Source organism: Diabrotica virgifera, chromosome 6 (genome assembly GCF_917563875.1).
Source record: "Diabrotica virgifera virgifera chromosome 6, PGI_DIABVI_V3a".
NCBI classification, from domain to species: Eukaryota; Metazoa; Arthropoda; class Insecta; order Coleoptera; family Chrysomelidae; genus Diabrotica; species Diabrotica virgifera.
The window spans coordinates 219,363,772-219,386,668 of NC_065448.1; the positions used below are offsets into that span (position 1 = coordinate 219,363,772).

The 22,897-nt window shown below is 34.0% G+C and overlaps 3 protein-coding genes across 3 annotated transcripts in view; 2 read left to right on the plus strand and 1 right to left on the minus strand.

The window, feature by feature from the left end:
• LOC114341823 (neuronal acetylcholine receptor subunit beta-3-like) overlaps nt 1-22,897 on the minus strand; it is a 69,993-nt gene that overhangs the window by 7,568 nt on the left and 39,528 nt on the right. The window contains exons 7-8 of the mRNA XM_050653698.1: nt 17,841-18,060; nt 9,157-9,322 (exon numbers count right to left, since the gene is read on the minus strand). Coding sequence (XP_050509655.1) covers nt 9,157-9,322; nt 17,841-18,060 — 386 coding nt within the window. The remainder of the gene's footprint in view (nt 1-9,156; nt 9,323-17,840; nt 18,061-22,897) is intronic.
• Nucleotides 12,840-14,079, plus strand: LOC114341820 (mitochondrial dicarboxylate carrier-like). Its single transcript, XM_050653700.1, has one exon. The coding sequence runs from the start codon at nt 13,047-13,049 to the stop codon at nt 13,986-13,988; it is 942 nt and encodes a 313-aa protein (XP_050509657.1). The 5' UTR covers nt 12,840-13,046; the 3' UTR covers nt 13,989-14,079.
• Nucleotides 15,782-16,862, plus strand: LOC114341821 (mitochondrial dicarboxylate carrier-like). Its single transcript, XM_050653701.1, has one exon. The coding sequence runs from the start codon at nt 15,938-15,940 to the stop codon at nt 16,784-16,786; it is 849 nt and encodes a 282-aa protein (XP_050509658.1). The 5' UTR covers nt 15,782-15,937; the 3' UTR covers nt 16,787-16,862.

Below are 22,897 nucleotides of genomic sequence, written 5' to 3' on the forward strand. Positions count from 1 at the left end.
CCTTTTCCTTCCTATGCAACATTACCAGCAGCACGGAATCTATCGAGAAATTTCTCAAAAACGTCCTTTTTGGGTGTCTTCTATCAGGATACTTTTAAGCGTAAACTTTAAAAGCTAAGAGAAAATTTTAAAAATATTCCCCAATGCAAAGTAGCGTGTCTACTCTTTCATAGATAGTGTGATTATTCATTTTTAGGAACAATTAAATTTGACTGTAATTGGCTCTTCCAAAGCCATTTTTAAGTAAAAAAAAATTGAATATCATACACGGATGTTTATAGTTTTGATAATTACCAGACCGTGCTGTCATAAACTGACAATGTCTTACAATGACATCAATAATCTTTTGTTTTAAAATCGATTTACAGATTAAGAATTTAAATAATTGTAAATTACGCAAAAAATATGACACCTAGGTATAGGACATTCATATACCATTCGAAAGAGGTAAATTTGGTAAGTATAATTATTTATTAATATATATGGTGTTCCGTTTAAAATAAGCATCATATGACACATTGAATACTCCAATAATGAAACTGTAAATTTTGAACACCCTGTAGACAAATGTGTAATAATTAATCATGGAATATCATCATCATCATGGCTTATTCACTCCTGGCGGAGTGTTTGCCGCCCTTTTGGGCTCTCTGATTCATTTGTTGCGGAGAATCAGTCCGCTGTTGTCTTTTATTATTATAGCAGCGTGTGTGACTTGGCTTTGTCTACAACTTTTCTCCATTCTTTCCGGTCCTTACAACGCTCCTTCCAATTGTAGATTCTCAGCTTCTTTATGTCTCCTAAGACTTGATCTCTCCATCTTGTTTTGGGTCTTCCCTTTGGTCTCCCTGTTGTTGGTCTCCAGTCAGTTACTCGCTTTAGCGTAGAGTCTGGGTTAGCTCTTTCTGTGTGTCCCAGCCACCTGAGCCTCTGCGCCTTCACGAACTTGATTATGTCTTCACCCTGGATGACTTCTTTAATTTCTTCATTTGTTATCTTCTAAATTCGCCTACACTTATCCTCACCGGTCCCATTATTCGTCGAATTAGCTTTCTCTCTAAGATTTCTAATCTCATTTCATCTTTTTGTGTTAGGCACATCGTCTCTGCACCATAGGTGATCACTGGCCTGATTGCAGTCTTGTAAATTTTTAATTTGGTTGTCTTACTAATGTGTTTTTCTTTCAAGAATTTTTGGTAGTTCCAATAGGTTTTATTACCCAGTAGGATGCGTTCATTTATTTCATCCGTTCTATCATTTCTGCCATTCACCATCACTCCCAGATATTTGAAACGGTGTACTCTTTCAAATGTATATGCTCCAAGCTTAATTTCTTTCTCGATGTTCGTATTCTCTCTTGAGCACTTGAGGTATTTCGTTTTGCTTTGGTTTATTACTAGCCCTCTCTTCTTTGCTTCTTTATCTAGTATTAATATTATATTCTGCATGGTTTTTAAATCTCTAGTAACCAAGGCAATATCGTCTGCATACGCTATCAGTTGGGCTGAAGATTCGATAATTGTTCCCCTAATTTTGGCTGCTCTTACTGCACCCTCTATGGCAATGTTAAATAATGTTGTTGATAGGGAGTCTCCCTGTCTGACACCTACCTCCATTTGTACTTCATCTGACGGGCCTTCCCTTGTTAAGATTCGTGCTTTGGATTCCTTCATCGTCATTTTCGTGAGACTTACTAGTTTTTCTTGAATGCCTAGTTGCTTCATATCATTAATTAGCTCCTCCCTTATTACACTGTCAAAGGCTTGCTTGTAGTCAATAAAAAGTATATGTAGATCTATTCCATGCTCGTAACTTTTTTCGACGATTTGCGTTACAATGTGTATTGCATCTATTGTTGACTTACCTTCTCTGAATCCATGTTGGTATTCACCTATTTTTGTTCTCGTTTCTTTTTCTATTCTTTGTCTGATCAAATTAGTTAATATTTTGTACATTGTATTTAATAGCGTGATTCCCCTGTAGTTACTGCATTTCGTCTTGTCACCTTTTTTAGGGATTGGTGTTATCAGACCGCAATTCCAGTCGTTCGGCATGCGTTCTTCTTCCCATATTCGTTCTATCAGCTTGTGGATTCTGTGGGCTAGTTCCTCTCCCCCTTTCTTGAAGAACTCATTTATAATGTCGTCTGGTCCTGCTGCTTTCCTTGTCTTTAATCTGTTTATGGTCGCCAATGCTTCGTTGTATGAGGGAGGCTCTGATTGTTCTTCATTCCTATTTACTGTTTGTTCTTCATTTTCTGCATTTTCAGCATCGCCTTTCTTTTTGAACAATTCTCTATAGTGTGTTTCCCATTCCTTTTTTCCAATATTTGCCGGAATCTTCTTCTTATTCTGTGCTTTTATGTGTTTATATAGTCTTGCATTATCGTTACTATTAGCTTCGAGTTCCAGCAGTAAGTCTTCAATCCATTTCTTCTTTTTAGTTCTGCAACATTTGTCTGACTCTTTCTTTTTCTCTTTATAGTGTAGGAGATCTTCTTGTTTCCCTGTGGCCAACCACCTGTGTCTTGCTTGGTCCTTGCCTTTACTAGCTTGCTCGCATTCTTCATCGTACCAATCTTTTCTTTTATTGTCGTTCATTAGTCCTATCGTCTCCTCTGCTGCTGTTAAAATACTATCTTTTATGTCTTCCCATGTTTCATCTATGTCCGATGGTTTTAGGACTAGTAGTTTTTCTTCCAACTTAGTGCAGAATTTTCTGTTTGCATTATCTGTGTTTAGTTTTGACCTATTCCACCTCTTTCTTTTCTTTCTGTCGTTTTTGTCTTTAAGTATTTTCAATTTCATGTCGCCTATCACCAAAATGTGATCCGAATCAGCATTGGCTCCCCTGTAGGACCTCACATTCTGTACAATTGTTCTCCATTTTTTTGAAATTAGGATGTGGTCTATTTGGTTTCCGTCTGTCGTTCCAGGTATTAGCCACGTTACTTTGTGCTCTTTTTTGTGCTTGAATTGGGTGCTAATAATAAAAGTATTGGTTGCTGCTGCTAGATTACATATTCTCCTGCCATTGTTGTTCGTATTTTGATGGATCGTTTCTTTTCCTGCGATTTCTCTGTTCGTGTCTTCTTTCCCTATCTTTGCGTTAAAGCCTCCTAATAGGATTAGTATGTCGTTCTTTGGTATTTCTTCGTACAATTCTTCAAGTTTCTCATAGAATTCATTCTTTTCTTCTTCAGGAGCATTCTCTGTAGGTGCATATATATTAACAAATGTTAAATTTGCTTGTTTATTTTTCATTCTTATATATGATATTCTTCCATCAACCGCTTTAAAGTTAATAATCTTGTCTCTTACGCTATTACTAACTAGAAAGGCAGTTCCATTGCGACCCTGTTTGCTTTCTCCTGCGTAGTACATTGTGTGGTTTCTTCTATTGATCATCCCTTCTCCTGCCCACCTTATTTCTTGTAGCGCTAGTATTTCCATCCTGTATTTTGTCATTTCTTTTGCCAACTCTTCCATTTTGCCTGGTCTTAGAAGTGTTTTAATGTTCCACGTTCCTATTCTTATTTTCCTGTTTTTGTCTTTTATTTTATTTGTTTTTGTTTTGTTTTTGCGTCTTTTCTTACAAAATATTTTCATGTCCGTATTCATTGCCAACTCCGTTATACTGTCGCCGTCTTTTATTATATGTTTTGTTAGTTTTTTGACGTCATTTTTATCAATTTTCCGCGTGGATCTATATCATCAGATAGGGGGGATCTGTCGTTTATTGTCCTAGTGTTACTCTTCTTCTCTTCAGGTTTCCTCCAGTAATTTACATCCATGCCTTCTAGTTGCTCCAGTGAGAACAGTTCACCATTTATCCATAATTTGTTGTATTTTAGTGCGGCTGTGTGTCCTTCCTGGCGTACCATTTTCATGTGCTGGAGAAGATGCTTCCTTTCTTGTAGTATTTTTTTTCGGGAAGTCCTCATTGATATATATTTTAGTTCCTCTTAGTTTTTTAGCAGCCTTCAGAATTTCCATTCTCGTAGATTCCTTTTTCATTTCTAATAAGATGGGTCTGGGTACATTTTGGGGATCACCTTGTCTACCTATTCTTCTCATCTCTACCAGTTCTTCATCTAGGTTTGGTTGTACGTCGATTTTTTTCATTATCCCCTTTATCTTATTTATCATCTCTTGTTCGCTTTCTGTTTGGTTTTCTTCGACCCCCTGTATTATTATGTTTTTTCTTCTGGCTTGTCTTTCCAGTAATTCAATTCTAACTTCTTGTTCCGTGATTTTAGTTCTCATTGCTTGGTTATCTGCTTTCAACTGCTCGTTTTCTTTATTTAATTTATCCAGGTCTACTTGCATTTTATCTATTTTGCTTTCGATTCTTACATTTCTTTCATCCATTCTCTCTAATTTTTCTAATATCTGCTCCATTGTACCGCGGTAAGGGGGTCAGCCCAATCGACTTGGCGGAGCGTCAACCCTTCTCAGCACTTTAAAGTTTTACTCAGATATAGATTTTCGTATTAATAGAGAGATATCGAAACTCGTAAGTTAAAAGTTCCTTTATTACAGGATCTTTTAATAAAGGACAAATACAGGACATGTGTAATGAGAGTTATCGAAAAGCAGTTTTAAGGAATCTTTTATTTTGACAAATGACATTAAATATTTTTGTAAATATAAAAATAACCTATAAAATTCTATTTGTAATCTCGTATAAATAAGATCTTATTATAGAGATAAAAATTAAAATAAGAGTAAGAACAAGACAATTAAGAATAAGATCATTGAAAAGAGTAAAACGTTGAATTTAATTATTTTGTCATTTAAAGAACAACCTAACCCATAATACTCATTGTACAACATGAAAGTGAAATTAGAAATACTATGTTATAAGGGAGTTAAGGAGTTGTTAAATACTTTTGCATATTATGGGTATACGAAATGGAGAATTTATGGACAATGTATCTGTTAGGGAGCAGTTGAAGTGCTGTGTAATTAATCACAAATTGCTTCAAGAGCTGTTATTGAAAGAACATTTTGTATTTTGAAGAGAATATTTCCAATATTAATATGTGAAATAAGATGCAAGTTATATTTAAAGAATAATATGAGCTTGTTCAGTTTTACAGTTTCATTGAAATTTGTACTAACAAATATGAAGGTGGTGCGATTTAATCGAACAAGCTTTATTGTTTATTTGGGTTTATATTTATGACTGCCGACACTAAATCCATTCGCCAAATCGAACATGCTGTGGCAGTACATTTTCAAACAGGAGCAAATCTAGTGCAACTACATTTTGTGTGTGTTTGTTTGTGGTAAAATTATTCGCAATTTAAGGCAAGTTTAAATGGTTAATGTTGATAATTTTATTTTTATTGGACTGCAGTTTGCTAGTAAAGTTTTAAATAAATAGGTATAGTATATATAGTTTAATATTGGTGTCTGATTTTAAGTATTTTATTATTAGCAGTTTTTTAATAAATTTATAAATACATATTGGTGTTTGATTTTACGTATCCTTTAAAATATGTTATATCACTTTCCGTTAAAAGGACTTCCACAACTAGCAAAAATGTATGAACAAATTGTTTTAACGGGTTTTGTAGAACCGTTGATACACAGATGCGTTGCAGAGCACATATAGAAAATTAAACAGATTGTGGATGAGTGGAATGCCCTATACAAAGCTTGAACGCCACAAAAGCGACTAAAATCCAGGAAAAGCTTCCTTGGAACAGTGCAGGATGAGTATTTTTCTCTTCCCTAGGTTCAATGAACCAGACAATCTCTAGACCTAGACTTTAAAACACGGAAAACTATAAATAGGATAAGACCAGGGGTCGCTCCAGTAAAATCAAACATTATAAAATGGAGGAAAATAGACCAAGATGATGTGAACTGTGACTATGGAAAAATACAGCCTATGGAACATCTTACATGCAGAAACTATCCTTGTACCCTCGAAGATTTGTGGCTCAGCAACAAAGATGGAGCCGACATAGCCCAAAACTAAAGTAAGTGTTTTAAAGGACAAAAATAATAGATGAATTAGCTTTATGGTGGATGAATTATTTTGACAGTATATTTAAATAAACAAAAGCTGATGGCACGAAAGTGTAATACTTTTGGTTCAAAACGATATAGATTCTAATACATCAAGGATAAAAAATTTCAAAAATAAATACTTAAACCACTTAAATCTTTGTTTTATTGTATGAACCCGTTTATATTTTAATACCATTTATGTTATATATCTGTTGAATTGAACTCTACCTTTGAATGCAGAATTTGAACAAATCCTAAACTTTTCCACAATGTCTAAAGTATGATACTTGTGCATTCAAATTAATTGAAATTAGGTAGGTACATCGTATATATCTGTAATAAAAATATTTATTTCTATACAAAAATGTCTGGAGTTTAAATGAGTTGTAAAGAAATTCTATGTCTGATTATTGTACCTAATTATTAAACACTAAAATTATTTACAAAAATTATATTTAAATTCCTGTTTACAAACTTTTTCTAATAACTCAATGGTCTTAAATATTCTTTTTTATATTGATTTGGGTCAAAACATTAATAATCTATATCTGAGAATAAACTGTTATTCCTTTATTTAGGAGTTGGAGTTCTTTTTAATAAATAAAACTTCAACTTAGATCAAAAATATCCAGATGTGATAAAAACATAAATATAAGTGAAGTTAGACGCCTTTCTTTTCTTGTTTCTTCACATAATTTGACAAATATGTCACATTTTTGACACGTTACGTCAAAATACAGGATCCTTTATTAAAAGATTTTTGTCCTTTATTTTTCCTTAAATACAGGCGGCCTGTATTTTATTACAGGACAAAAATAAAGGACGTGATACTGCGCTTGCGTATATGTCAAAATAAAGGATCTTTTATTAAAGGACGATGTTAAATGGGGTTTCGATATCTCTCTAATGTTTCGGCTTTATTGCAGAAATTTTTCAATAGCCGGCAACGTCGCTTTTATTTTCGACGGAACTTCACCTCTTATCGGAATGTTTTTGTCTGCAGGGTAATAAGGTTTTTTCCATGACACTCGAGCAGCCAGGGTACTGAAGCGTTTTTTCGACAGGTTATACCTATGAGCAAATTGTAACTATTTCCTGCGTAGGATCTGGCGGCCATTTTTATTTATAAACAATTAAGTGTCAAAAAATGGCATTTTCCCCTTATTTGTTCAAATCAATGCAAAACATTGAAACTTATGGTTTTTTAGTACAAATATATTTGAGATTATGGAAAAAACTTTAAAATGACGTATTACAAAGTTTGATATACTCATTTATTGTTAATATAATTGCGAAAAAAGGTCGGAATTGCAAAAAAAATTAATTTCGCAATATCTATTGTAAAAATTAGTGTACAGCTTTGAAATTTTTGTCGTGTAAGGGTTCTTTGGTGCTTAATATGTGATAAAAATTTCAAAGTGATTCATTCAATTGCTTAAATTTTATTCAAATTGTTTATCCCAGAGAGCATTTTTTTTACAATAACATAAGTCAGAAAAAAACGACGTTAAAACCATTCCACAGGTGTCAAATGAAAGAGCATTAGCTATATTTTCAACTTGGTTTAAAAAAAGCGAATAAAAAATGCATTTATTAGTAATAAATAATTATGCAAAACTATCGTAAATCTTTTATTATAAACTTTTTATTTTGTTATATAAGAAATTATATATATTTATTACAATTTTTTATCAACTATGATATAAATAACATTACTTGGTAGTTGTGCACTTAAAACAGGGTAAAAAAGTTATTTTTTTGGAAAAAGTTATTCAAAAAGTTAATAAGGAAAGATTTAAGATACTTTTGCATAATTATTTATTACTAATAAATGCATATTCTATTCGCTTTTTTTAAACTAAGTTGAAAATATAGCTCATGCTCTTCCATTTGACACCCGTGGAATGGTTCTAACGTAATTTTTTCTGACTTATGTTATTGCAAAAAAAAATGCTCCCTGAGATAAACAATTCGAATAAAATTTAAACAATTGAATGAATCGCTTTGAAATTTTTATCACATATTAAACACCAAAGAACCCTCATTTGACAAAAATTTCAAATCTGTACACTAATTTTTACAACAGGTTTTGCAAAAATCATTTTTTTTGCAATTCCGACCTTTTTTCGCAATTATATTAACAATAAATGAGTATATCAAACTTGTAATATGTCATTTTAAATCTTTTTCCATAATCTCAAAGATATCTGTACTAAAAAAACCATAAGTTTCACTGTTTTCCATTGATTTGAAAAAAAAAGGGAAAAATGCCATTTTTTGACAGTTAGTTGTTTATAAATAAAAATGGCCGCCAGATCCTACGCAGGAAATAGTTACAATTTGTTCCTATAGGTATTACTTGTCGAAAAAACGCTTCAGTACCCTGGCTGCTGAAGTGTCACGAACAGGGTATATTTTTGTCTTATTACCCTGGCCTATAATTGTTTGAGAGGTTATTATGCTTTTTGCAATGCTTACTCACTAGTTTCTGCTGAATTTTGACGAACTATTTTTATCGGGAGCACTGTCGTCTGTCTAAATTCACTATAGTTTGTTTGTATTAGTTTATTTTTCACTTTGTTACACTAAATTTTTATATTTTAATACGAAACGTATTTTGACAGTATCGTTCAAGTTCAAGCCTCGATGCCAAGTCATGGAATATATTCAACCAATATCCAACTATTTAGATGTAAAAGTAATGTTTTTATAATTTCTTAAATAACTTGAGAATAAGCCTTCTTTTAAAACTTTAAAAGAAAAGTCAACATAGCTCAGAACACTCTGTACATAGGTATCTATAGGGAAGCCTTATGAAACTACAACTTATTTTTTGCGAACAATTAAAAAATGCAATAAAATATAGGGTATTCCATAAGAAAAAATATAACTTTGATACGCCCCAATTTATTGGGACACCCTGTATATTTTAAAATAATTTTAAAATGTAGCTTTTATCAACTTACAAACTATTTAATTTAAATTTTTTTCAAATCTTTACCGTTTCGCTGTAATCTTCCGTCCCGTTAGTGGTGACTCACCCTGTATACATAGGTATACTATAATAAAACTTTATTGATTATTTTTGCATAACACCATCCAAATAAAATTTGTATTTTTTAAAGAGTGGACTTACGTATAAACGGTGAGAAGAAGATCCAGTCAAGTGCCTTAGTATTCCTTTTAATCGTCAAATTCATTTCAAATATCGCTGGTTCCGATGCAATATTTTGTTCTGCAGCCGAAATGTTTGTTATTACATCTGCCTCCAGAATTGACCATTCTGAGCTCTCATAGTATATCTGGAATTAGAAAATAGTAATGAATATATCGCTGGAAAGGAAAACTGAATTAACAATTAGAATTAAATTATATCCTATATTTAATTAAAGTTCTATATACCTGCCTAGAGTCTAGAGAGAGAAAAGTTTTAACTCCCTTACTGTGTTATTATAGGCGAATGAAGCCTTAGGTTTCGCAGTCAATATCCCAACCACACACACACTGTGTTATTAGTCCAGTAATGAAACTTAAAATAGGACAAAACCTCGCAATTTTTACAGAATGGATCGATTTGCTTGAAAATTTAAGAATAAGTAGTGGATAGTCCAAGGATCAAAATCTATGCCGAAAGGCGCTTTTACCATGGGGGTGGTTGCCACCCCATCTCGGATGTGGAAATTTTTTATTTTAATCGCAAAAATTGGTAAAAACGTTTATTCTAAGCAAAAAATGTTCTATACATTTTTTTGATAAAATTGATAGTTTTCGATTTATTCGCTATCGAAAGTGTTAGTTTTATACCGAACAAATCAATGTTTTTAATAAGTTTTCTGCTAATAACTCCAAAAGTTTTCGTTTTATCAAAACAACTTTACATAACGAAAATGTACCTCCTGAAAAAATAAACAAAACCGTTTTTTTTTTAATTTTCTTTAAGGTTAACAGTAATCGAGCTATACTTTATTATAATGTTGGCTCTTCTTCGTCAAATGCTAAATATTGTAGTTTGAAAGTCAAATGACGGGAAAACTATGCATTTTTTGAGGACAACTTGTTCAAACTAATTTAAAGTACTTACTTAAAAATATCTATCTCCAGAAATAAAAAAGTCTCTAGCTCAAAAATTAAGTGACTTATAATGAAAATAATTTCAGTCCCTATTTTTTTTCAGCGAAATAGGGATCGCAAGCAACCCCCTAATCACCATCCTAATTAAAATTAGTCATTGACCTTATTTGATCTTTTTTATTTATGTATTTTTAATGTATTAGCATCAGAGATAAGAAAAAATGTTTAGATATGAAATTGTAGCTTATTTAATTCCCAAGAACTTGGTTTGCAAAAATTTTTTTACGGCAAAAATTGAGTGAGCTATTGATAATTAAAACTTGTAATAACATGCCAAAACCTCCTTTAACAACCCTTTCAAAGTCACCTCTTTTTGCGACTGAGGATTTTAAAAAGATTTAATATTAATAGGCTTATATATCTTGTAAAAACCTACAAAATTATTTTTATGAAACTTTCTAAGATAAAAAATAAAAAAGTTACGGTTAAAAAATCACTATATTTTTTTGAAAAAAAAAAGGAGATATCCATGTGGAAGCATAATAATGTAAGTTAGCGGTGTTTTTAGTCATTGGCCTTATTTATTTGAAGTTTATAGAATTTTGACTGGCTTAGAATGATTAGTTTTTAAAAAAGTGGAGCTAAAAGCGAATAACGAATTTTTGTAGTTTGGTAAAAAATGCAATTTTCTTCAGAATGGAAAGATTAGCATCAGAGATACGAAAAAATGTTTCAATATAAAATTGTAGATTTTATAATTCCCAAGAACATGGTTTGAAAAAATGTTTTCTACTGCAAAAATTGAGTGAATCGTAAATGAGTATCGAAAAACATTGATTTTTTCTATACAAAACTAACACTTTCGATAGCGAATAAATCGAAAACTATTAATTGTATAAAAAAAATGTATAAAACGTTTTTTGCTTAGAATGAATGTTTTTATCAACTTTTTGCGGTCAAATATAATAAAAAATTTCCACCCCGAGATGGAGTGGCAACCACCCCCATGGTAAAAGCGCCTTTCGGAATCATATAGATTTTGATCCTTGAACTAGCCACTACTTATTCTCAAATTTTCAAGCAAATCGATCCATTCTGTAAAAATTGCGAGGTGAAAAGCTTCGGTTCCTGGCCTATGTATGTGTTTTACTGAACTTCACCAATACCATTAAATTCAATTCATTTTAATATCATAGACACAGTATTGCATATTGCCATGAGCAAGACCAAAAAATACAATACCAAGAAATGTGTTGGCAAATGCACTAGTATACATGCCAAAAGTAGCAAGCAAGCATAGTGATTTAACCCAGCCTGAGAGACTTGCTCACCCCTAGAGAATGACATTCGGGTGATACAATTCATTGGGGCGAGGAGGATTAACTCCCGTAAGCAGGAATCACTCCACCCCGCTTCAATGCTCCAGACCATCCACTTACCCCCCGATAGCACTCAATCATATGGGAGTCTTGGGTACACGGACTCCCATATGAAATCCTACCCCAATCAATGCAGGCCAGCGTGAGGCGCTCTATTCCCGCTATCTCTAGTGACTTATCTTCGATCTGTTTTGCTTGCTCGGGCGCCGAGTCCCCGCTCTGGGCTATGTCCAGTTCGGCGACTCGGCGCTCGAGGATGTGGGCCCCTCATGCCCTTTTTTGGGTTTTGTTACTAATATTTTTTTTTGTGGCTTTCGCCTATTGTTAATATTTTATTGATTTGTTTAGTGGCTGAAGCCGTTTTGAAGTTTTTTGTATATTTTTTTTGAGGGATGTCTGAAAATTATAAAAATCAACATTAATAAATATAATGAGATGCCAAAGGTGAGCAAGTTGTCTTCTTTTGATAGAGCTACGATTATCTAGCCTTTATTATATATTTACTAATATTTGTTGTTTGGGTCTCCTATGTTTCCATCTATGGTACACATCATACCTTAATATCTCTTGCAAGATCCGGTTTGGGTGGTCTTCTAGCTCAGCAAATTTTGTTCTGGCTTTTTCCTCCATAATATCCAGTACTCTTATTTGTTTAAGGTCTCTAAATAAGAACCGTTCGGCGACGTATCTGGGCACGTTTGCAGCTTCTCTGAGGCAGTTGTTGTGTGCCGCTTGTATCTTCTTTTTGTTACTTTGACTTATGTGACCCCATGCAAGAGATGCGTAAGTAATTATTGGCAGTATAATGCTATTTATCAGTCTTAATTTTGTTTTCATAGCTAATTTGCTTCTTCTTCCTGTGAGTCCTCTTATTGCCGATCTGGCCGCTGCTGTTTTCTGGACTGTTGCGTTGACATGTGATGTGAATGTAAGACCTTGGTCCATTGTGACTCCTAAATATTTAACTTCGTTTTGCCATTCGATAGGTCTTTCTTGCAATGTTAGCTGTTCTTCTGGGTTATCTCTTCTCTTTTTGAAGATAACCGCTTGGGTCTTATCTGGATTTATTGCTATTTTCCATTGGATACTCCATTCTTCTATTGTATCCAATGCCGTCTGTAGATTTCTTACAGCTATATCTAGGTTCATGTGTTTTGCAGCAATTGCAGTGTCGTCTGCATAAAGGCTGATCAATGTTCCGGGTGTTCTTGGAACATCTGCTGTATATATGGTATACAGAAGGGGTGATAAAACTGCCCCCTGTGGTACTCCAGCTTCCGGCATTCCGTGTTCTGATAGAACTGGTCCTATCCGGACCCTGAACTTCCGGTCGCTTAGGTACGAGGAGATGAGTTTCGTCATGGCCCCGCTGTATCCATAATCTCTCATTTTGTATGTCAGTCCTTCATGCCACACTCTATCAAAGGCTTTGCTTACATCCAGAAAGGCTGCTCCCGTATATTGTTGGTCATTGAATCCAGCCATGCCAAAAGTGAAGAAAGAAGAAAATTGCATGTAAATTACCTTTTTAAGGTTACTGTCAATTTGACGTCTTAAGTATGTAATAAATAATGGTATGAAAGTAACAGAAAATTCCAGTGAACATAAATATAAAATTCAAGAAGTATATTCACGTGAAGACCCTAAACTACCAAGATGGTACTTTGGAGGTATCGCAGGAGCAGCCACCGTTTTGGTAACCCATCCCATAGAACTACTAAAAGTCCTAATACAAGTTCAAAAAGCACGATCAAAACCCACAACCAAAATGGTTCGAAAGATAATCAAAACTGAGGGCTTTCTAGCATTTTATTCTGGTCTATCAGCTTCAATTTCTCGTCAGTTAACATATTCCACCGCCAAATTTGCGCTATATGAGCAAGCGAAATACTATATGGATATGAACAACTTTTCTTCCAAAGTAATGGCAGGAGCAGTATCAGGATTTGTTGGAGGTTGGGTTGGAGTTCCTGCAGATATAGTAAATGTAAGGATGCAAAGTGATATAAGAAGAAACTCCAAGTATAGAAGAAATTATCGAAATGTTGTACACGGACTCATGGAAATATACCAAAAGGAAGGATTTGTCCAAATTTATAGAGGATCCACCATGGCATGTATGAGATCGGTGTTGCTGAGTGTTGGACAACTTTCGATATACGATGAACTTCAAATAATTACTCTTAGAACAGGCTTGGTTAACGATAACCTTCTAACTCATTTGACCTGTAGTCTTATTGCTGGAATCGCTGCTTCTCTGCTCTCACAGCCATTTGATATGATCAAAATCAAGCTGATGAATGCAGAGCCTGGAGAGTATAAAGGAGTTTGGGACTGTGTACGCCACACCAGTAAAAGTGGTCCAAGAGCTTTTTTTAAAGGTGTGGTTCCATCTGCTGTTAAGATTATCCCAAATACTGTAATAGGTTTTATCGTGTATGAACAGTTGATTAAGTATTTTGGTTATGTTCCTCGGAAAGATTTAAATAAAGTTTTGGACTCTTCTGGACAGAAATAACCACAGTTTTTGTGCATTGCGTCAACATTTTAAGCTGTCTAATAAAGTATGTTTGTCTTAAAATTCCTATACTATAAAAACTAAATAAAAATACGGGGAAAGCAATAAAATTGTATTCGATTAAATCTTACTTGTATAGTTTTTTTATCTTTTTAATTATTTTTTTACCAGGATTGTGTTTGCCGTTTAACTCATTTCCCATCCCAAGACTCTGAGATTTGAACACTGCCCAATCTAATGGCCGCGGCAAATGGTTGGAGTGTGGTGGAAGTTGTAAAATTTTAACATTTTCTTTCACTGCATCCTCGATTAATTTTTTACCCAATATGCGTAGTATGACCATCATAATATATAGTACAGGGAGGTCTTTAAACTGTTTTAAAATAATCTTATGTAAAGTCATTCCGGAAAACTTCACTTTCCATCCATCCATTTTTAGTTATAGCAGAGGACAACACGGCTTCTTTAGATCTACCTAAAGGGCGGCTAATTCGTCACAAACATGTTTGCCCTTAAATAGTATTAGCACAGTTGCCTTTTCCCTCATGAACTGTATGCTACTAAAACGATAGTATTTTGTCTTCCTGAAGTGCTCGTTATTCTTGCGCAGGGAATTACAATTTGGCCAATAGCTTTTGTTTTTGATGGATTAGAGCTAAAACTACTCTCATCAAGGTTCCATACTGATCCTAGTGTATCTGCAAGGTCTAATTCTTCTATAGTATTCTTCAGTAAAGCAAAGTAATTTTCAATTATTGTAAAAAGATCTAGAACTTTTTGTCTTGCTACATCAACCTTTTGGAATTTTTTTACGGACAGCCTATTTTTTTTTTTCGAAATTTACTATACTAATTTTGTTCTGGCCGCCCGTTCTTAAACTGAGTCTTCATCTTATTTAGTTTAACAAATCCACCAGTACGAGTATAGACCAGTATAGACCAATCACCCATTTTCCGTAGTTCTTATAAAATCAGCGATCTTTTTTCATATTGTGCAAGTAAATCAGCTGGTCTTCCAATTGCTCAACCTAAATGGTTCTAAATTTAATCAGAACTGAGAGATTTCTAGCATTCCACTCTGGTCTACCAGCTTCTATTTCTCGTCAATTAACATATTCCAAAGTAATGGCAGGAGCAGTATCAGGATTTGTTGGAGGTTGGGTGGGTGTTTCTGCAGATATAGTAAATGTAAGGATTTAAAGTGATATAAGAAAAAACTCCAAGTATAGAAGAGATTATTGAAATGTTGTACACGGACTCATGGAAATATCCCAAAAGGAAGGATTTGTCCAAATTTTTAGAGGATCCACCATGGCATATATGAGATCGGTGTTGCTAAGTGTTGGACAACTGTCGATATACGATAAACTCAAAATTATTTCTCTTAGAACAGGTTTGGCGAATGATAATATTTTTACTCATTTGAACTGTAGTATTATTGCTGTAATCGCTGCTTCTCTGCTCTCACAGCCATTTGACATGATCAAAATTAAGCTGATGAATGCAGATCCTGGAGAGTATAAAGGAGTTTGGGACTGTATACGGCACACCCAATATTTTACCCAAATGCATATTTACCCAATGACTTGTAATCCAGTACCATGGTCAGTTACCATCCCTCTTTTCTATAATGTAATTTATATGGATGTCACCTTATTTAAAATTCCTTGGTAAATATCCGGTTACAGCAGAAAGACACGTAGACATTGAAACCAAAAAGAAGAAGATTTTGTTTTAATTTTTCGGATTAGCTTCTGTTACTTTGACAATCAACCGTCCAAAATATTTTAAAGCTAATAGAAAGCTTTGCTGTCTGTTTGACTGAAGAATATGTTACAGAAATATATTGGCTGAAACGAAGATTTGAAGTGTCTTAGTTGCAACGAACTGTCAATACGTTACTTAGTTGTCATATAGACAAAAATATACAAATTATTTTTACTCCAACATATGTCTGAAGAAATTAAAAGGCATCCAAGATGGTTCTTCGGAGGGCTAGCAGCTTCCGCAGCCGTATGTGTCACGCATCCCTTAGATTTGCTCAAGGTCCATTTACAAACTCAAGTGGGACGCCAGGTCTCCATCGCAAGTATGACAGTGAATATAATAGAGAACCAGGGAATTCTGGCTCTTTACAACGGTCTTTCAGCTGCTGTATGTAGACAGCTTACCTATTCAACTACAAGGTTTGCTTTATATGACATGTCTAAACTTCATTTTGATATGGATCACTTTGCCACCAAGGTTTTAGTAGCAACAGTGGGCGGTGCAGTAGGGGGTTGGACTGGGGTTCCCAGTGACGTAGTAAATGTACGAATGCAAAATGACATAAAATTACCTCCAGAAAAGCGACGGAATTATAAGCATGCTATAGATGGTTTTATTAGAGTTTACAAAGAAGAAGGAATTAACCAGTTGTTTAGGGGATCCACCACAGCATGTTCAAGAGCAGTAATGATCACCGTTGGACAGTTATCCGTGTACGATGAGATCAAAACCCAACTGTTGCGGACAGGATATTTTATAGATAATACAGTGACTTATTTCACGTGCAGTTTTATAGCAGGGATAGCAGCTACTTTACTGTCACAACCTTTGGACGTCATCAAAACGAGGCAGATGAATGCTAGACCGGGAGAATTTAAGGGAATTTTGGACTGTGTTATTTTTACAGCAAAAGAAGGACCGTTTGCTTTTTTCAAAGGGATTCTTCCGTCTTCTGTGAGAATTATACCGAATACAATAATAGTATTTATATTTTACGAGGCTTTAACAAATAAATTTGGATATTTTAAATAATTTTTACGATTTTTTTTAGATTTCTGATTAATATTTTCTATTGCTATTTTGTGGGATATTATATAATGAGAGTAATAATTATTATTTGTTTGTTTACGTATTGAAGTTGTAATATTAATAAAACATACCTATTTAAAAAATAAGTAACATATTTAACAAATTGTGGATTCTTGGAATTATTTTGATTATACATAATATAATCATATATTATATCAGATTATAATATCGGATATAATATCATCATATATTAGGTATATGATAATACCAAAGACAACTCAAGACATTCGTGAGATATGTGTACAGAATCAGCCTATTGAAAGAGTAAGAGAATTCAAATATCTAGGTACAACCAATAATAAAAACAATGACAGCTCTCAAGAAATACGAATAAGGATCAAACATGCCAGAAGCACATTTACAAGAGTGAATAGGCTTCTCCGCTGTCGAGACTTAAACCTGGAGTTAAAAATTCGACTGCTGAGGTACTAGGTGCTATCCATATTATACTGATGGATGGGATGGAAGCACAGACATTGAAGAAAATTGACGTAAGTAGACTGGAGGCATTCGAGATCTGGATGTACCGTAGAGTGCTGAAGATCTCATGGGTAGATAGAATAACCCAAGTAGAATATGAGATGTGTGCATAAGTAAAGAGAAGTACTTTTAACAATTAATAGAAGGAAACTCAGATATATGGGACATGTGATGAGAAGAGATAAATAGCTAATACTCCAGGTCATTATGCAAAGAAAAATCCAGAGAAAAAGATCCATAAGAAGGAAACATACCTCATGGTTGAAGAACTTTAGGGAATGGTTTGGATGCAATACGAAACGTAAAAAATCGCGTAAAAGTCTCAAAAGTAAAAATCGCTCTGATGATTGCCAGCATTCGAAGTGGAGACGGCACCTATAGAAGAAGAACGAAATATTTTGTGGATATATTGTTTAAAACAATAAATAGGTATACACATTGCGAGCACATACAAAAATATAAAATATCATCTTCCTTCTGGTGCAGATTTTGATCATTTGACCATTTTGATACTTACCAAAGAGCTGTCATTTCTATTAAACGATATTCGCATATGACTAAATTCTCTCATGAATCCCATAATTAAACTACATTTGTGAGTTTCCTTGGGCCAAGTCTCCAGATCTTGTCCTTCGCAAAATGCTTTCATTTTAATGGCAGGATTCCATTCTACATAACCAGTATAATGTACTACCATTAGTGTATCCTCTAAAAGATCTCTAACGTCTCCCACAGCACTAAAAATCGGAGTTAATAATTATTAAACAATAGGTCTGTTCGTAGAACGATCAGCAACCGTTTCCAACTATCAGACGCATGTGTGTTCGAAGTCTACGATCTCTAACTGGTAACTGCGCAGCGCTAACTGGCAACTGCGCATGCGTCTGATGGTTGGCAACGGTTGCTGATCGTTTGGATCGTACTACGAACAAACCTAATCATAATAGTCCAGTCGGGTTAGACGAATAACAGGCCTAACCTTGCATTAGGAGCTGCCCCAAATTTTATTTTTCTGATCTTTAGAGGGGGTTAATAGTAGTGTAAATTTAAAATTTCGACTGAATTCCGCCGTTGCGTTAGCCGCCATCTTGATTTTACACGAGAACCGCTTTTGCTCAATATCTCCGCCATTTTCAACAAAAAGTATACCAACCAAATTTGTTGAAAATGTTATTTTCTATAATTTCTATTATTACAATTTTTTCGTACGGTCGATATTTTCCTAGTTATGGCGGAAAATAGTGACAGTTGGAGCATGATTATTAAATTATTTCGTTTATTATTAGCTTTACGACAAAAATGTACCAATACAAAAATAGAAAGAGAGAGAGAGAGAGAGAGAGAGAGAGAGAGAGAGAGAGAGAGAATTAAATTCTACACAATTTTAATCTCTTTCATTTTTTTGCTAAAATTAATATTTAAGGTAGTACTTATGCGGTAATTGCGCGTGCGTAAGAACTAACATTTGTCCAAATATGATTTCCTACAATTTCTTTTTAACAAGTTTTTTCAAGCGGTTGATATCTTCCGAGATAAGTGGGAAAATAGTAAAAAGTGGTAAAGGGAGCATAATTATTGAATTGAATCTTGTTTCCGAGCTGCCCCATATTTTATATTTCTATCCTTTAGGGGAGATCAATAGTAGTGTAAATTTAAAATCGCGACTGAATTCTGCGGTTACAGTAGCCGCCACATTGTTTTTAAAAGGGAACCGTTATTGCTTAATATCTCCGCCAATTTCAACTTTTCGACAAAACCGGTAGGAAATAAAATTGTTGGAAATGCAATTTCCTATAAATTCTATTGCACAATTTTTTTATCCGATCAATATTTTCCTAATTAAGGGGGAAAATAGTGGAAGCGGAGGGGAAGCATAATTATCGACTTGTCTCATTTATTATTAACTTCACAACATAATTATACGTAAACAAAAATAAAGAGAATAATATTTTATACAATTTTTGAAACTCCCAATGAAACACCGACCAAACTATGTGCATAAAAAACATAGACAATAACTTATAATATGCATATGCATTAAGTTCACTTCATTTTATTAACTAGCGGGTTTTATTGGTTGAATTTGTGAGTCGACATTTTAAGTTTCATGTCAGCTAATATATTTTTATATTCCAACAATTTTTTTAAATTTTGGACCCTGTTGGGGGAAGTTTCCCATCCTCCCTCTTAGACCCGCCACTGGTTTTCTCGAAAAATTGTAGTAAATCGTAATTGAAACTATTTCAGTCCTTACACTTTTTGTCGAAAAGTTGAAAATGGCGGATATATTGAACAAAAACTATTGCTATAAAATCAATCAGGTCTTACCCTCGCACCTTTACCGCATACGTACGACCTTAAATATTGATTTAATCAAAAAAATTAAGGAGATCAAAATTATACAAAATTTAATTTTCTTCATTTTTGTATAGGTACATATTTGTTGTAAAATTAATAATAAACGGGATAATTCAATAATTGAATAATTATGCTCTAACTGTCACTATTTTCCCCCCATAACTTGGAAAATATCGACCGCACGAAAAAATTATGGAAATTATAGAAAATCGTATTTTCAACAATTTTAGTGTCTACACTTTTTATCGAAAAGTCGAAAATGGCGGAGATATCAAGCAAAAACGATTCTCGTTTAAAATAAAAATGCCGCTAACGCAACGGTGAAATTCAGTCGATATTTTAAATTTATACTACTATTGACCCCTTCTAAGGATTAGAAAAATAAAATTTGGGGCAGCTCCTAATGCAAGGTCAAATGCTATCTCCACTGAGCTATACATAAATATATGGTTGTGTGTGTTCACAAAGAGGGGATTGCATCAAATATTTTTTGCCACAGATATTAAATGTATAGGTGGAATACCACAGAAGAACTATATCCAGACGCTAACATAATAAAAGAAATAAAGTACGGATGACTCCAGTGGGCAGGAAACCTTAGAAGACATTTTTCCGAAAGAATAGTAAGGTTAATATGGAAAGAAGTCCCAACTAGAAGACGACAACATGGACGATATTGCAGGAGACCATAAAGCAGTGGCGTACTGAGCATGGTTCCGCGGGTTCCGCGGAACCAGGGCCCGGGCTCCGCAGGGGCTCCCACTAATACGTTTTTTGTTTCTTTTTTTATAATTTGATGAGGACATTTTGAACTACACAAGTACACATTAAAAAATGTAACTACTTAACAAATTTTTATTTTTGTGTAGTTAATTATAAATAAAAACGAAGAATACCTATTTATCAAAGAATTTGAAAAATTTTGTCAGGTTCTGTACTCTTTTTACCTGTTTAAGCCGAAGCCCTGGTTTCAACACTTGTTTAAATGATAACCGCCTGTACCTACTAACACTTGTCTTTATATCAGCACGATCCATGAATAGTTGTTGTAAGCAAATTGAGATATTCAATGTAAGATTTATAGGGACGGTTATAAAAAATAATCCCAAGACAATAAATTAGAAGCCGGATGCTCTTTTTTTGTTCGTATTTTTAGCACCTTCATTCTTCAGCTTTTACCTACTTTTATAGATAATTCTTCTAAAATAACTGAAATTAAATTCTAAATACAGTAGACTCGCGATTATCCGAGGTAACTGGGACCGTGACTACCTCGGATACGGAAAAACTCGGTTAACACTGACATTGGTTATATTGATAGAAAAACACGTGAATAATCATAACTGTGGATATTTTAATGACAAAATTAATACAGTACTGTCTATAAAAGATAAAAACATTTACCTTAATAATGTTACTGTTTAAAAAAGTATTTGATTTTGCATAAGCTTTGTTCCTCTTTTTGATTTTGAGGCGGCGATGTTGCGGGATGGTTGAAAATTGTAACTCACCTGTTCTGACTTTTGCCTCGGTTAACCGAGGGGCTCGGATGACCGAGACTGGGATAATCGCGAGTCTACTGTATAAACAAAAGTGAGGACAACTGAACTAACAGGTAGGTACGTATCAGAACTTTCGCTCTTCCTGTGTGGAAGCAGTCACTGCAGTTAATAAGTTTATTCAGTATAGTTACAGTTTGAAATATCTAAGAGATAAGACCGTGATCTAAGGCTGTGGTCTCCAATACACACTGTACGCAGCAACGCAGCGCACGGCGTCTATTGGATACGCTAATAAAAAGTTTCTTTTGAATGAGATACTTGAAATGAAAAATCACACTCAATTTTCTCGTTTTCCCCTTAAACTTATTAAAATAAATATTATAGAAGTTTTCAGGCACTTTAGGCCCTCGGTAATAACGTAATGTTTCTTTCTGCGTTTAAATGTTAAAAAAATACCTATTAGTTTTCTCAGGATTCTAAAAAAATGAATGCATTTAAAATACATTGGAGCTGAAATTTGCGCCTATCCCTAAGTGTTGGCAAAAATTGCTTTACTAATTTCTTTTTAAGAAAATCTCGTCGCTTGATTAAAGATATCTACCTCACCGTTATCCAAGGTTTTATTTTTGCTATCTTTTATTTAATCGTTTTATCTCCCTCGAGGAGTTTGTATGTAATTGTTTAACTTATTTATAAATGTATCATACATATCATATATATTATATGCAATTTGATAATCTGTTTTGTTGATATAAATTGCATTGTAATGTTCATTTTTTTGAAAGATAGCTCTCTTCTCCGATATTCGGGTTTTTAATTATGACTGGACACGGACAGGCCTGGAAACCAGAAAAAGTTTATTAACAGCAAGCTGAAAATTTTTTAATGGCTTAACGGTGTCTAGTCGGACAAACTTTGATGTACGGGAACACTGGAACAGGGGAAGTTTTAATTGTGAAACAGATTACAGGTTTCAAACGTCAGACTACGAAAACGCCCCATGTATTTTGTCGGACAGAACGTCCAATTGATTTGTTACCCTTTCATTAAACTCTCATGCAAAAATCAGACTGCTATCTATCACCAACATAATTCCTGCCATTTGACATGTTCTACGTGTCGGACTTATGAAAATGCCCAACATATTTGTCGGACAAACATTTTTTTATATATTATATATAAAGTTTGCTATTGAATAAACTTAAAAACAACCTGCTAGTTTTCACAATCATAAACGTGTCAGGATGACAAATTCCACAATTAAAATCACATTCCACCATTAAAACTTCCCCTGTTCCAGTGTTCCCATATGAAAGTTTGTCAGACTAGACACCGTTAAGCTAGTAACAAATTTTCAGCTTGCTGTTAATAAACTTTCTTTTGGTAAGTACGCGGGATCCAGCCCTTAGATGTAGAAACTTTTTGAGTTTCATTATTTAGGTATAAAAACGACTGGAGTAAAGTGATCAGTCATGTCAGTATGAAAAACGATAGGCTTAATATTATTTTACTGTTTTAAATTAGCTTGAGTTTTTATATGATGATTTATATTTATTGTTTATTCAAAACATTTGATACACAATGTGTGTTTTTATTGGGAGGGGGCCCGCATTCCGACTGGAACCAGGGCCCGCGGATCCATCAGTACGCTAATGCCTTAAAGCTATCGGCGTGAAAAATTGGATTGAGATTGCTTAAGATAAAAAGAAATGGA

Coding starts and splice junctions, on each gene's coding strand:
- LOC114341820 (XM_050653700.1), top strand. CDS start 13,047: ATGAAAGTAACAGAAAATTCCAGTGAACATAAATATAAAATTCAAGAA.
- LOC114341821 (XM_050653701.1), top strand. CDS start 15,938: ATGTCTGAAGAAATTAAAAGGCATCCAAGATGGTTCTTCGGAGGGCTA.